At 37.8% G+C, this 15,980-nt stretch overlaps 1 protein-coding gene across 3 annotated transcripts in view; it reads right to left on the minus strand.

Moving 5' to 3' along the window:
- NNT (nicotinamide nucleotide transhydrogenase) overlaps positions 1-15,980 on the minus strand; it is a 46,104-nt gene that overhangs the window by 6,477 nt on the left and 23,647 nt on the right. For all 3 annotated transcript variants that reach the window (XM_065739927.1, XM_065739926.1, XM_065739928.1), the window contains 7 exons: positions 15,337-15,482; positions 14,375-14,570; positions 12,484-12,717; positions 11,298-11,458; positions 10,649-10,828; positions 5,433-5,592; positions 4,401-4,482 (listed from right to left, as the gene is read on the minus strand). In XM_065739927.1, the coding sequence (XP_065595999.1) occupies positions 4,401-4,482; positions 5,433-5,592; positions 10,649-10,828; positions 11,298-11,458; positions 12,484-12,717; positions 14,375-14,570; positions 15,337-15,482 (1,159 nt within the window). The remainder of the gene's footprint in view (positions 1-4,400; positions 4,483-5,432; positions 5,593-10,648; positions 10,829-11,297; positions 11,459-12,483; positions 12,718-14,374; positions 14,571-15,336; positions 15,483-15,980) is intronic.

Raw genomic sequence — 15,980 nt, forward strand, 5'->3', positions numbered from 1 at the left:
GATTCCTGTCATTACCATTCAGATAGTCCACAGTCTGAATCTTGACATTCGTTATCGTCTTCAGTGCAGCATGGTTTTTAAGTATCACAGTATGATTCTCTCATCACATATCATAGATGACTATGCAGATTGCTAGCATCAAAGAACACTGCTAGTTCAGGTAAGGCTTACATGCCTCAGCAACAGGATGTCCCCAAAAACAGTACTTGAGAATGGACAAAGCTCAGAGGCTCTGCTGGAGTCAGGTTTGCTGAACAGAAGTTGTATATAGCATCAGCCACTATGGTAATAAAGTTTATCACAGCAAAGACAAGATTAAAATACATGGCGTGCACCTTACTGAGTGAAACAGACCTGCTGAGATCCCAACAGTAGGAAATAACGAACCAGTCTCCAAAGAACATCACAGACTGACATTGTGAAGTGACTTCAATCTGAGTGCTTCCATTGGGAGCCAACAGCATACCTACAGTATACCTACAGAAGTATGCAGCTACCCTTGCAGAAGCAAATCATACAGCAAGGTTTGATGGTTCTCTCTAGCTACACAGATATATTGTGCTAACAGATGTACTGGACAGACTTTGTTTGTCCCCCCATCAGCAGTATTAATAATTCAGAACCTGCCTGGTTAGTATGTCTCAGAAGAGATGAGCACTGACATATAACCTACCCAGTGTCTCCATCATCAGTCTACTTCTGCTTTGAAGAAACTTGAGTCAAGACACAGTTAGTAAATTGCCATTCAGTGCAGTGGCAGCAGTTTCTATTTCATGTACACCTGAGTCATGCAGTATGTGAAGGCTGATTAAGACAGCATCTTTACTGCTCAGTCTTTACAATTCCACCTGTTTTCCTTGCATAGGAACAAAAGAATGGTAACTTGAAATTGAAATTAAATAATTTTAGTTTATCAGTTGAATGTTATAAATAGAAATGTACAAGAGGAACTCATCCACATTTTGTTACTCAGAAACATACAGCACCATTGAGGAAAAATAAAACCAAATACATCTCTCTAGAGCTCAGCCATAGAGGTAACAATAAATATTCAAAAATGCAGATTCAACACTAAATCCATCCTGACACTTTTTTAAATAAGTAAGAAACCTGTTAGTGCTTCCATGTGTTAAAAAAATAAAAATTAAGATTCTCCAGCATCACAACACAGAAACTGAAGTCCTGCAAAACATCTAACTATATAAAGTAGGTTAAAAAAAAAGAAAGAAAAAAACAGCACTTTAACAGCTAATCTGAAAGGTTAAAGAAGTCACCTGTATTCCCCCACAAAACTATTAAAGTTTAAAAAAACATCATGCCTTGATTATGAATTAGTCTTACAAAGACCACAAAAAACATAATTTTATGAATTCTTTTACCCTGAAATCAATTTTCTTTCCAGAAGTACTATATTCGGGAAATTAAAATACATTAAAATACATGTGGAAATTATAATTTATAGACTAATTTATGCAATAATGAATTATTAAAAATATTATATTTAAAAAAAACGGAATTTCACAACTAGGAAGCTATACAGATAGCATGTAGTCACAGAAATATGTTAAGATAGGAATTTTCCACAATTTACTCAGTTGCAACTTTGTAGAAACACAGACCTAGTTACAGAACAAGCATTTTCTCCCTAAGTCCAACAAATACAGCCTATGAAATGTTTTGTTGTTTTGCCCATCCATAACAAGGAAAATTATACTGAAGGCTCAGCTATACACAATTTTCAATGTGATCCTATCTATTACTGCATAAAAGATGCAATCTACTGTAAAATCATCTCAAGTAAATGATATTAGCTATGCAATGTAATGACTGCAACAATCTGAAGTTTCCAATCTCTACTGTATTGCTAAATTTAAACCCCAGTCGTAAGTTTTTGCATCGCATTATATAAAATCTGTACTCTTCATTGAGTATGTTTTAGCCATATGCAAAGTAAATGAAAACAACAGTGTGTCTGGACCAATTGTGAGCCATGGTGCAAAAAAAAAAAAAAAAAAAGACCATATGACAGATGCAGTTTTTCTTGGCACAGTATGGGCACTGCAAATTGATGACAATCGTATGTCCATGCTGGCACCTTTCCACAGCGGATATGTGAGAGTGTCACTACATCTGGATGGTGAGTGTACTAGGGTCCCGAGGCACTTCAACCCTATTGCAACCAGAGGGACAGCAGCTGCACTCAATGAACACCGTGGGAGCTCCGCAAAGTGATGAAAGGCCTAAACTACCACAAACTGTAAATACAGATTTATTTCATTAAAATACTAGGTAACCAGTGATCCCTTCCTGAAACTGACTCATTTCAAGTGTAAGCTGGATATTTCAAGAATTCATTCATGCTTCTCAAGCCAACATAAGAAGGCAAAAACTGACAATCTCCTATATTAACAAGATTCATTTAAAAAAAAAAAAGAATGAAAAAAAGCTTGCCCACACAGAAGCTTAGAAAGGAAAGCCAAAAGCACGTGACACCACCTTTTTGGCTAGCACAATGATTTTTCTAGGTTTCATTTGTGCACAGTTAACAGGTCTTTAAAAAAAATTAATGCAATTTGGACACATAGTCTTTGCTAAACCTAGAAACATAAGGAGTTAAAACAACTCTTATAAGAAACAGACATAACAGCACACACCCTCACTTTTCATCAACGCTTCTGCAAGTAAGTCTTTAAAGCCATGTTACATACCAAATTGCAACACTGGATAAACACCTACAAAGAGTTGTTGCTAAACTCTACAACAACCTTGCTCTTTTTCACCACAATACATGCTATAAAATACTGTGATAATCTATATACATCTTTTCATTGAGTCTGGAAAAACAGTGAAAGTAAAGAAAAAAAAACAAAAAACACTGATTGTTGAAGTACTGATTCCAAAGGAGTCACCAGTTAACTGAAATTCACCCATGCAATTCAGATCATGATATTTCCTAGCCAGCATGCATCCAAATATATTGTTTCAAATGAAAGCTGAGCTTTAACTAATTTAAAAATACTAAATTACTATAATTAGAAAATATTGTCTCAAACACTTAGCAAGGGAGGCATGACACTACCTTTCCGGCTTTTCAGTATCTCTAAGATGTACGAGAATTTGAAGAAGGAAAGAGCCTGGGGTCAGTACCAGCACCTAATGCTTTTTGGAGCTGCACACCAGCAGAATAAACCCATGGCAATGGTCACAGCCACTCCAAAAATCCTTCCATGCAATAATCAAAGAAAACTAATTATAGTCATGTTTCAGTATCAAAAACTTATGGGAACCCAGTAAAAGTAAGTCTGAGATGCTTATGGATTTGGGATATCTGTTATGGCAGGAAGGTTGAACAAGCTGGTACTCCTCAGCCTGGAGAAGAGAATGCTCAGGGGGGCATCACTTTAACTCAAATACAGTGACTCTGTGAAGAATCATGTTACATTAAAGTATTGATAGATGTTTACAGACCTTTCTGCCTTCTAAATAAATTAGACTGTAAAAATCTCAGAAGTATGTAAGGGAAGACACCACAGCCCTAAGGCTTGGAAAAAGTAAAGGGAAAATCAAACAGAATATCCCTCAGAAGTTTTGCTGCAAAAGCAAGATCACATGAACTGATCCTTGAGGATTGTGAAAGAATGCAAGAGGCTAGGTATCTGCTTCTAGCAGGGGGACTGTTTGCAGCACATCTTAGTCCAAACACAGGTGCAACTCTTGAGCACCTGCAAGACATTTCTCATCAGTAATCACTGAACATCATTAGCTATTCCAGAACACAGAAAACTTCCAGAAGAAGACAAGAGAACAGAGGCAAGACTGGATTTTTTTAAATTTATTTTTAACCTAAGAGGATCTACCTAAATATTTAAATCGGCATTATATTTTTTATATCCATGTTATTTACTACTTCTGCTCTGTAGTAGTAAGCACTGCTACCATTAATGCAAATAAGTTATCCTAGGAAAGAAAAAAAATCCTATGTTCTTGGTGCAAAGGCTGCTCGCTACCTCTTCCACTTTACATGAAACTGACAGAAGCAAACATTTTCTCCATGTTGCAAAAGGTCTATATTTCCTGCCAAGGATCCTTTACCATCCCCACTACAGCCCTTCAGCTATTCCCCTACAGCATAACAATCAGAGGAGGTAATTTCCTAAGGGAATTCACTCAGAGACTAGCTTAAGAATGACTGAAGAAAGTAAAAATAAACTAAATTATACACTTGCAGATTATCTTAAAGGAAGGAAAAATAAAATAAAAAAATAAAATAAAATAAAATAAAATAATAAAATAAAATAAAATAAAATAAAATAAAATAAAATAAAATAAAATAAAATAAAATAAAATAAAATAAAATAAAATAAAAATCTGTAACAGTTTTCATCAGAAAAAGTACTTACCTAACATTTTTCCCTTGTTCTCTCAACATCTTCACAAGATCAGCTATAGGGTACTGAGCTTTTGCTGCACACAAACCATAGCCTGAAAGAAATCAAAAGTTTTAAGCTTATTTGCTATTTCAGCAGAGACAGAAAATTACAGTAAGCATACTTTTTGCACAAACAGCTATCAATTAAAATTTTACATATAATGTATATGTCTGTGTGAGTATATATATCTCAAATACTTCTACATCCCCAAGGAGTTTTTCAATCTGACCAGTATAACTCACCTCTACTTTCTGGGGTACTAAATTAACAGTACAGCAGTTAGGGCAGCCAAATTCTTTACATAATTTGTTTCAGCTTCACAGAAACATGTTCCTTGCTCAAACAGAGAAGAAAGCATTTATTTCTATCATTCTTCTCATTCCAGTTCTTAAATATAATTTAACATCATAGTAGTGGCCATTCAGCTGAAGAAAGCATGTTGTGATCTGCTCCTCACCTGACATCTCTTAACAGGAAAAGTATCACTGAATCATATGATCCTATGGCCAACATAGGAGTTATGTGGAACTCAGGGATTTTTCTATTTTAATTCCAGTATTTATTGGATATTAACTTAGATTTAGATGTTTGTTTTCAGGCTTTTCAACAATTGCAATATAGAACTGAGCAAGTAAATCATAAAAAAATATTTAAGTGATAGATACGTATTTTCTTCTTGGTAGCAGTGGTACTGTGTTAGTGCTTTGGAATTCACGCCACAAACAGCTGTACACGAAAATTAACAGTAAACATCATTTATAGAAGATAGACTTTGTCCTGAACATTTCTGAGCTAAATAAATAGAACAAAATTTGAAGAGACACACACAGTAAAATAAAGTAATAAACACTTGTCTGCACAAAGGAATGATTACTAATCTGGGAATAAAATCTCCAGTCAACACTTAACATGCTGTTGGCATGTAAGACAGCAGTTTATTGTTCTGTTTTGAGGTATCTGTTTTAACAATACACCTTCTGGTATGAACCAAGAATGTCCTACCTGGAGTAATAATAATGCTATTTGCTTCTTTTATCATTTCAATTGCATTGTCCACATTAATTTCTGTGTGGGTTCCAGTGATTTCCATAGGCTTTCCACCAGCTGTCGATGTGGTGCCATAGCCCCCTAGTATCACGTTTGCAAGGGAACGATTCATAGCCTGAAAGAGAAGAGATTTTTGATCAGCTAAAGATGGAACCCAAAAACAAAGCAAAGACAATATACACGAAGGAAATGTTTGGAAATATAAAGACCACTTCCTTGACAGTGGTCCTTATGTGCTGGTTTTACCTGCTGAAAACTCAAAACTTCTCAGAATAGGCTCCTTAAAAGAAACACCCATTTCTAACATGTAATACTACACAGATAAATCACCATTTCACCAAGGCAAAAAACACAACAGCACACAAAAAAAAAAATGTGTAAGCAAATATTGGTCTCTTTCTGTTCTTATATAAAAGATATATATTTATGACAGAAATGTTACGCATATATATATATATATATATAGGTTCCTCCAAAAGAGTAATGCCTCCTGTGTATTTCCATGGAAAATACAACAGATACAAAAAGCACAATAGCACTATTTCATAGAGAAAAATCTCAGCTACAAAATACTATTTTTCAAAGTAGTCACCAGCATTAGCTACACATTTTCACCAGGGATGAATAGGAGCCTGCAGGCCATGCTCATAAAAATCTGTACCAGGGGAGGTGACCCACTGTTTCACAGCTGCATCGTTGCTAGGAAAATGTTGTCCACAGTCACTCCATCTTTCACCAACCCAAACAGATGGAAGTCAGAAGGCACCAAATCTGGACTATACAGTGCATGTAGTATGCTCTACAATCTTCAAAGCATGTTGAGCCTGGCATTATCATAATGCAAGACAAAGGCTGTCTTCTTGTCTGGCCTGACTCTAGAAGAGTAAGCCTTCAGGCAGTGGTTCATCCAAGATTCAGAAAACCCACTACTACCTCTTCCCTATCCCTAAAGACAGAACACATCACTTTATCTGATGAAGGCTGTATCTTGAACTTTTTCTTCTATGAAGAAAATACTGTTTTGATTCTGGCTTACAGCAGTAACACCACGTCATATCACCAGTAACAACAGGAGCCAGGAAACTCTCACCTTTACATATTGATTCAATAGGTCCCGCCAAACTTGCATATTTCTATCTCCGCCTGAGTGAGCATTCATGGTACACTTTATGTGATTTCCAGTATTGCCACTGTTACTTCCAGTGCATTGAAGCTGATACCCAGCACCATACACAGCTCCCTGGTCATAATCCACTGATTTATGAGGAGGAATAGATCAGGTTGTGACGGCTGTACAGAGCCACCTGGAACACGAGCTGTCTTTCACATCACTGTTGCCACCACTGAAATGCACCACCCTCTACCTCCGTGTGTTCTATCAGCATTCAGCGGGCATCAATGAATGTAAGTGGGTGCCATTTTTTCCATACAGAGGAAGATACCATTTTGTTAGACTCCCTCTGCTGCCATCTGTTGCACAGCAAAAAATGTTAATAGAACAATGGTGGGAAGGTTTAGCCATACCACCAACATCTGCCTTTCTGATGTTCAGAGCCAACATAACCAAATAGGAGGCATTACTTTCAGAGCAGCCCTCATATGCACACACACTTTTTCTTTTCTTTTCTTTTTTTTTTTTTTTTGAGATATTTTTCTAAACGCTTAAGCAATTCAAGATGTAAGCACAGAATTCCATGTAAACCACATGACTCTTACAGGCAGTACAGAAGCAAAGCTCCTACACGAACACAACAGAAAAGAACAGAACAAAGCTAAGTAGCCACACAAAACTAACCAAATGTTCATTCAAAACAAATTTTAATGAACTGAAGGGGCCCATTAACTTACTCACAGAGCACCAAGAGGGAACAAGAGATCTTAAAACTAGGAGCTTTAAGAGGAGAACACATCCTGAAAATTCATCTCTGAAGATACATAGCCAGGAAAATACAGAGGCTAAGTGCTTTCACTGGCATACCTCCTTGTGAATGCGGTCCCAAAGAAATATCTGGAAGCAGGCAAAACTTGTAATTGCAGTTAAACAATACTTTAGAGGCACGAAACAAACAGGCATAAATTGCTCCTTTAATTAAGCATGTGTGTCATACACTTGCTGTGCTAGCTCATAAACCACAGCAAAATTTAAGAACGGATCTGGAGGGACACTCATGAGCAAGAGGAAAAACCCACACAAAAGTATGCTTCCAAGTATCCATTTTCCACTGATAGATAAAATCATGGAACTGTACAGGTTTTTGCCATAGCCTGAGAAGATGTTCCATTCTTTGAAACTGAGCAAATAGGAAAAGAAAGATATTAGAACTTCTGTTTATCCTTACACATTATCATTGTTCCAGCTGCTTTAAGGACAACAGGGCCCAAACACAGTCTTTCTGAAATCAGCATTTTGTACAGTAGGCAGCAGTTCATGTCCTTTAAGAAAACAATTGCCTTTGATGTGTATCACAACGTTAAACCTCAAAACAGGAAAACAGACTAGTATATTATAGCAGTTGTAACTGGTAAGGCAGTTTAGGCAGAAGCACATATTTTTCAGATGTTGCACACTGAGCTTACAAGAACCAGAACACATTCAATTCTTATCTAAACTGAAAGGCCACAGCAAGGCCAGGCCAATGGGAAAAAAAAAAAAAAAAAGATGTTCAAATATTATTGGAAGTCTGAGAAATCACACAAAGCATGTATGAAGTCAACACACCCTTGAATGGCTCTGAACCACAGAAGGCTTCAACGTGAGCCAAGACCTCATTAAGAAACAATTAACCAAAGCAGCTAAGACCTACTCAGCATAGGGACACCGTTTTTATGTCTTCAATAGCCTTATTCATATTCTTTACCACCACAGATCACACACATACAGGAATAAAGTGCAGGCTTCAACACTGCAATTATTCACAGATAATAGAACTACCAGTGAAAAAAGCCCTACTTTTTGTGTACAACACAGGTAACACTGCTTGGAGCTTCCAGACAAAGAAAATCCCAGCCTTCAATCTCTGAGAACTGCAAGTTCTTCCACATTCAAGTGTGCCCACATAAAGAGCACAGCTACAATACATAAGGGTGCAGCATACAGTGTGTAAAATTAACAGTTCGTCCCTTGACTGTTTCTGGTTCCTCTCCTATCTGAAGCATATTCTCCAGCCATACACATACGGATTCTAATAACTACAGCTGCAAACACCAACTATTCACTGCAATAACAGGGAGAAAGAAATGTAATAAAAACAAATGCTGTGAAAAAAGGCATGTTGCATGACTGATTTAAAAAATGGTCAAAACCCACAAAGGAATGAGGAGCAAGGGTTTTGCTTTTTTTTGTTATCTGAAAGTTAAATTATTTGTCTTTAACTCATCCTAAGTACACACTCAAAGGGCAGATGGACAGAAAAAATGGTCAGTAAGATACAAAATGCAAAGATTTTTAAAGGATTATAGGAATAGATGTTGGTGAGTTTTATCAACTCATCTTAAAAGCTTTAAGAAATTATCTGGACAGGTTTGAGATTAATCAGCTACTGTTGGCTTTTTTGTTTGTTTGTTTGTTTTTGTTTTAAATTATTCATGGACAATAGAACTACCAGTGAAAAAAGCCATATTTTCTGTAGGGCGGCAATTAGAAATGTAAGAAGAAGCTTTCAGACATTAAGATGTTTCTGAAAATAGTTTCTGAAATACAGCTTGAGGAAGGCAGTATTACTGAATCCCTTGATTGTAACAATGCTTTTAAAAGTTATGACTTCCTTTAAAGGAAGCAAACAAAAGAAAAATGCTGGGAGATAAGCTAATTATTCTATTTATTGAAGTTATACAAAGTGATTTTAATTTTTACTAGCTAATCAACTTTACTTGCCTAAGCCTACATGAAGCAGCACAAGACATCTCTAATATTCTCAAAATACCAAATTTCCCAAAGGTTGAGAAATACATAGAGAAAAACCTTCCTGTCACTGAAAAAAAAAATTAAGTTTACCTAGGGAAGTATGACAGAACTCTCTGCTAGCAATAGAAGATTAAAGTAAAAGAAAAAAAAATTAAGTTATACAATGAGCATGCCTGGGGGAAAATACATATCCAGTAGATGCTGGGCTTATAAAAATCTGATATTTACTTTAAGAAACATACTTTTCACATCTTTGTTGCTCTGTAAGCAATATCTTTCTTCTGATATGGCCTAAACTGCTGACTGAATATAGGTATATAAATGTAAACCGATATTGCATGAGCCACATAATTTTATTTCCTTTTGGTAATAGATACAAAACACTTAGGAAAGAACAGGCTTCTTTAAAATTCTTATCTGGGACTGTCTGCTGAATTCCCCTATGTGAATTTGCACAAAAATATTTTTAAGCTCTTCTGAAACTATTCCTCACACCTAATAAGATAACAATATTCTTTTACTAGAAGGGACAGAGTAAAAAGATGGCCAGAGTTGACCACAGGAAAGCTTTCAGACAGCTCACCAGCAACAATTACCATACAAGAATGAAACAGAACTGAAACAAAATCACACAAAAGAGAATCAGAATGTTGGTAGCTGCTGCAGTTTTCTTGCTCTATCTCAGAAACACAAAGGAAAGAAATACAGGCCAAGAAAAACGACCTGTGTGTATACGATCCAGAAAAAAAAAAAGTATTAATAAAAATGCATCATGATTACACCAAGAACTGGAGCTCAAGTTAGCCCTGACACACATTACTATATGCATCAAATTAGTGTAAGCTTGCTGCCACCAAGTGATAATTCGAAGTAAATGTTTTCTGAAGTGCACTGTCCCACACTCCAGGAAACAAATTTTAGGTTACTCCCTAACCAAGCACTTTTTATTTATTTTTTTTTTAATGGAAGGCACTATGAAAAATACCTTCTGCTGATAAAATTAAGTCTAAATTTAACAACACTGTAAATGACACAACTAAAAAGACTGTTGATGAAAGTAATTTTAGATTCAAATCCCAGATGCCCACAGTAATCAATGGCTTTCCTTTTTAGGATTTGAATGTAGGTCTTCCTCCACACCAAAGAGGTATTACGTCTGAATACCTAGAGCACTCTTCTATTCCAATTACTTATTTTTTTGGCAAACATTATGAATGAGGTTTTTCGTTTACTTGGAAACAAAGCACTATTTCTGCTCACTTCTTACCACACACATGATGTAAGAGAGGATGGCCCCAGAGGATCCAATGAGCGCACCAACAATGGTCAGCAAGTTGTTGTTCAGCAGGAAGCCCTCAGCACACAATGCCCATCCGGAATAACTGTTCAGGACAGTAATAACTACAGGCATGTCAGCACCTCCAATAGCTGCTGTTAAAGTTACACCCTGGAAAAGGAAAGCATAAGCTAGGACTGAAGAGAACATGCAGAAAGGAGGGTCTCCCTGACGCTTTGAAAAACATAACTATGAAGTTACTTAATAATGAATTCACGTATTTTCAATATATAAGACATCAAGCTGAGGCTGGAGGATAAGAAGGAGCTTCACTGTCCTTATCTGTTTATTTACATACCTTTATTTGAAAAATGAATCCTCCAGTTTCATGGATTTTTAAAGATGAACTTTCCAACAGTATTTTAAAATATCATATAAGTCTTATGAAGTTGAAAGTCCAGTTTTACAGCTAGATTTTGGAAAGTCAGCTATTATATACTACTGAAAGTTAACATACAGGCACTATGTAAGATGATGGAGTCTCAGGATGGTAAAATACAGTCATTAAGAGGAAACTTGCAAAGTTAGAGAACAAACTGCTTGTTTTCTCCATTCTACCTTCTATAATTCCCCAACTTACCATTATGGCTGAGAGAGCTGACACAGAACCAAGACAAGTAATCCCTGTAGTGTAGCTAGGATCGAGCATGTATGGAATCATTCCACCAAAGCTGGCAGCCAATAACCCTGCATTCAATGCATGTCGACCAGGCAAGAGCAGTGGTGCAGAATTCAGGATACCTGCAATCAAATTAATGTGCAGAGGTTGACATCCATCTGTGGGCAGTCTTGTTTCTCGTACCAGAAACAAATGAATAGCTCAACAAAAGAAGAACAGGGAAGTGGAAGGTACAGAGGGACTGGAAAAATAAAGAAGTGGAAAGATAAAAGCAGAAACTCAGACCCTGTGCTGACTCAGTACTGCAACACATTCAAGTTTATTCTAGATTTCTACTCAGTAGAATACACGCTACAGACAAATCCTTTGAAAGACAGCTTCATCCATTATATGCTTCCTTCTTCACTGGCTTGTCTTAAACACTGAAGAAAGCAAACAGATGTTTCCCAAAGGAACTACTGCAAAGTCTTAGCAGTAAGAAAAGGATTATCAATAGGAAGCTCTCGGTTGGAAATTTTTACAGACAAGTATTATCTGTCTCTCAAGAGCTGTGTCTTTAGAAAAATCAAAAATAAATGTATTAACTAAACATTCACATGCACGAGAATCAGGATTTTGTGTGTTTAACTTAGAACACTAAGAGGTATGGAGTGTGGAATTGGCATGGTAGTAAATAGTGAATGAGATAAAATGAGGCAGTCTGATACTGCAAAACTATCTACCTAAATGAAGCCTGCAATGCCAGGAACAAAATTCTATAAATATTACCATTGCTTTCTAAGTCAAGCAATATAAAATTAAACTATCAATGCAGACAGTCTAGACGAAGTCATGATCATGTAACTTCAACAGAACAGAGAAACTGTTTCAGGTTCAGTTGTTTTAACACTCTAAAGCAACACATGAACCGATGAAAGTTGATAAGATTTGACTATAATAAAGGTAATATGTTCAAGCACTGTGAAGGGAAACCATTCACAATTAAAGCTGTAGACTACCAAACATAGAATTAAAAAGAAAACAGTGTGTCCAACAGAATTAGGTAAACAAAGCTTTCTTTCCAGTTAACACACCAGTCTGTTAGAGGTAAATCCGGATGGAAAGCAAAAAAATTAATGAATACTTAGCTCTGAATAGAGGGCCTCACCTTGCAGCTTTCCATAAGCAATCAGAGAGCCACTGAAAGTCACTCCTCCAATGTACGTTCCGAGGTATGCCACAATCTTGGTAAGGTTCGCAGCTGGATCCGTAGCGAAGTGAGGATACTCAATCATGTATTCTGCTACACAGGTGAGCACAGCAGCCAAACCAACCAAACTATGAAAAGCAGCTACTAGCTGAGGCAGATCTGTAATCTGGATGCGTTTAGCAATTGTCAAACCTATTGAGAGTTGAAGACATAAGGGAATTTTTAGGAACACCATTTGTGAAGCTGTGAGTCGATGCGTCACAGTTCACTATGCAACAAATACATGGCAAATACATATCTGCTCTCAAGGAAAAAAACTTTCCTACACTAGAAATAGCTGAGTATGACAACTGAAAGCTGCACAAGTTTACTTTACACAGTAAGGAAAATGTATAAATTAGAAAGATGAATAACACACATTCTGAGATGCTTCATTAAATACTGAGAAATTCAGAATTTTCTGTGAAGAAAGCACTATTTGAAAAGGGTAGTTTGGCAGCATTCAGTCAACAACTGACTGTTTATTCACTACTGCATGCTCACATTCTCTAACATAAATGATGCTCCCCTGCTTTCCACCAGTCTCCCCATTCATTATCATATCCTGATGCATTAATAAATGTCCTGGGACTTGTTATTTTGCAAGAATGTGAATGAAAAATTACATAAGCAATTCACAGATGTATAATAGTGAATTGGACTAATGTGGCACAGGTGTGGGCTCTGTGAGCAGAGCACAACAGCAGCCTCATGTCAGATCAGAGCCACAGAACCATGAGTGTTGGAACAGACCTATGGAGATCATCTAAGATTAATCCCCTGATGGAGTAGGCTTTCCCCACCACCAGGAAGAAACAAGCCAGGAGTGACACTGGGTGTGATCTCAGAGAACAGCTATAACAAAGGGAAAAGCTAGTGTGCATCAGCAGCTGAGAGAGAGGCTGAGAGAAACACTTTGCAGGCACTAAGGTCAGTGCAGAAGGAGGGTAGGAGGTGCTCTAGGCACAGAGCAGAAATTCCCTGTAGCCCAGCAGAGGACCCCAGTGGAGCAGCCTGGCATTGCCGAGCCCACAGGGATCACACAGAACAAATCTCCACCTGCAGCTACAGTGCAGCAGCAGATGCAGCATGAAGGAGACTGCAGCCCATGAAGAGCCCTCACAGGAGTAGCCCCAGGCCAGAGCTGCAGCCTGTGAGGAGCGGCTTGTAGCAGAGCAGGTGGACTGGGGGAATTGCCACACAGGGGTAGCCATGCTGGATAAGTGCCCAATGGATGGACTCCATGAAATAGTGCCATACTGGGGCTGTATTTGGAGAGCTACAGCCTGTGGGAAGCCCATGAGGTTCTGTTCAGGATGGAGAACATCCAGTGGAAGGGAGTCAGTGTGGAGCAGGGGCAGAGAGTGACAATGGGGGAGTGGCAGAGATGAAGCATTACCGACTGAGTGCAGCCCCCACTCCCTGTGTCCCTGTGCCACTCAGGAGAAGGAGGTAGGAAAGAGTGGATGGGGGTGGACGGTGTTTTTAGTTTTAGTTCTCACTGCCCTGGTCTGCTATCAATAGGCAATAAATTACATTAATCTCTCTGTGCTGCATCTGTTGTGTCTGTGGCAATAACTGTCAAGTGATGTCTCTGACCTTATCACAGCGCTCAAGCCATTTTTTCAATTTATTTTCTCCTCCTTTTGAGGAGAAGTAAGACAGCTCTGTGGTGGAGCTCAGCTGCCCTTGTAGTTGAACCACCACAGTAGCCAATTCACCTGACCTACCCAAAATACACTATATCCGGAGCTTACACAAACACAGATACTGGACATATCTTCATTAGTTTGAAGAATAATATACATACCAATGGTACCACCAAGAGCCATTGCACCAGACATCTGAGCCAACAATTCAGGTGAGGGTTTAAGACCTCCAAGAGTTGCTGCTAAACCTCCTGCAACACCAATCATTCCCAGTGCATTTCCAAGACGAGCTGTTCCTTGGGTGGACAGACCAGCCAGAGCACCAACACAGCATAAGCCTGAGCCCAGATACATCATCTTTAAAACAAGAACATTGATATGCATATATCAAGTAGAGGTACAAAGTGTATAAAATTATCAGGAACTTCCTCATTATTACACAGCACGGCAGTTTTCTACAGAATATGTTTAAGGCATCAGGTGACTTCTGCCTAACAAACTCCTGACTGTGAAAATGTGTTGAAGAGATGTGATTTTGACCAATTCAAATGTGTTACTTATTAAAGTTTTCTCTGCATCTCATAAGCTTAGTTTATGTGCCCCTCTGCTCTCCTCATGAGGAAGCTGGAGGCTACCATTAGACCTCCACTCAGTATGCACTTCTCTGGGTTGAACAAACCAAGAGACCTCAGCCCCTCCTCTTATGTAAGAGTATACATATAGTCTTATATATAGAGAGTGCCTTATAGCCCCTCCTCTGCCCTCCAGACTCCTCATCATCTTCATATCCCTCCTTTGGATGCTGTTAGATTGTATTGTACTGCTCAAAACTGCACTAAGTGCTAGAGCACGGAGGAGGTCTCTATAGTCAATTTACAATTTAAGCTGTAATTTAAGAAGGCTGGCCAGTGAATAACATGTTACTTGCGGCTTCTGAGAAAATAACAGTAAGCTTTTAAAATCACCAGAATCGGTAATTAAAAGTACATTAACTTCAGATTGGCCTTGTGAGAATATGAGACTGGTGAGAAATTCTAATAGCTAATTTCCTAACTGTGTCTCAAAAGAGTAAGAATATCACATTGGGAACAGTAAGCTAAGTGCTGCAAAGTTGTCTCCTTACCTGTTCAATACTATAGCCCCCACTGAGAGCAGCTGCATAGCCTCCTACAAATACTCCACCAGGAAGTAGGTATAAATAGTTGTACTCAGGAGGATCTGTGGGACGTTTGAACATATCCAGCATTCTCTGTGTAACTAGAAACCCACCTAGACAAAAAAGAAATCAATAACTTAAAAAAATAAAATAAAATCTGAAACTTAGTATGTGCCAAGCTACAAGAGAAATATTTGGTTAAATGGTATTACTGCACAAAGCTATTAATTAGCACCAACTAAACTTTCAGAAAGTGAGTAAACTACAAATAAAAGTGTAATCGGGGTGAGATGCTGTTGTCTTTTTTAATGTATGGAGGGAATTCATTAAAAAAGAAGTATGAAAGTTAGGATGACTTGCTCTGGCTTCATATTCTATGCTGATGATATTGTACAGCCTAGCTTGTGACCCCACCTTTCTCACTTTCTACAGGCACAAAAAAAAAAACACAGCATTTCTAAGCCACATGACATATTTTCCACATTTATATTATTAAGCTAGAACTTCTGAAGACCAAGCATTATTTTGTTTCATGCCACTGGTACACTGCTCAAGTGGAAAAAGGGATACAAGGTCAAATGCAGTACCATCTGCAGGTATAAAGGAACATA

Source organism: Cyrtonyx montezumae, unplaced genomic scaffold (genome assembly GCF_038088225.1).
Source record: "Cyrtonyx montezumae isolate F1298 unplaced genomic scaffold, pur_monq_1.0 scaffold_25, whole genome shotgun sequence".
Lineage (NCBI taxonomy): Eukaryota > Metazoa > Chordata > Aves > Galliformes > Odontophoridae > Cyrtonyx > Cyrtonyx montezumae.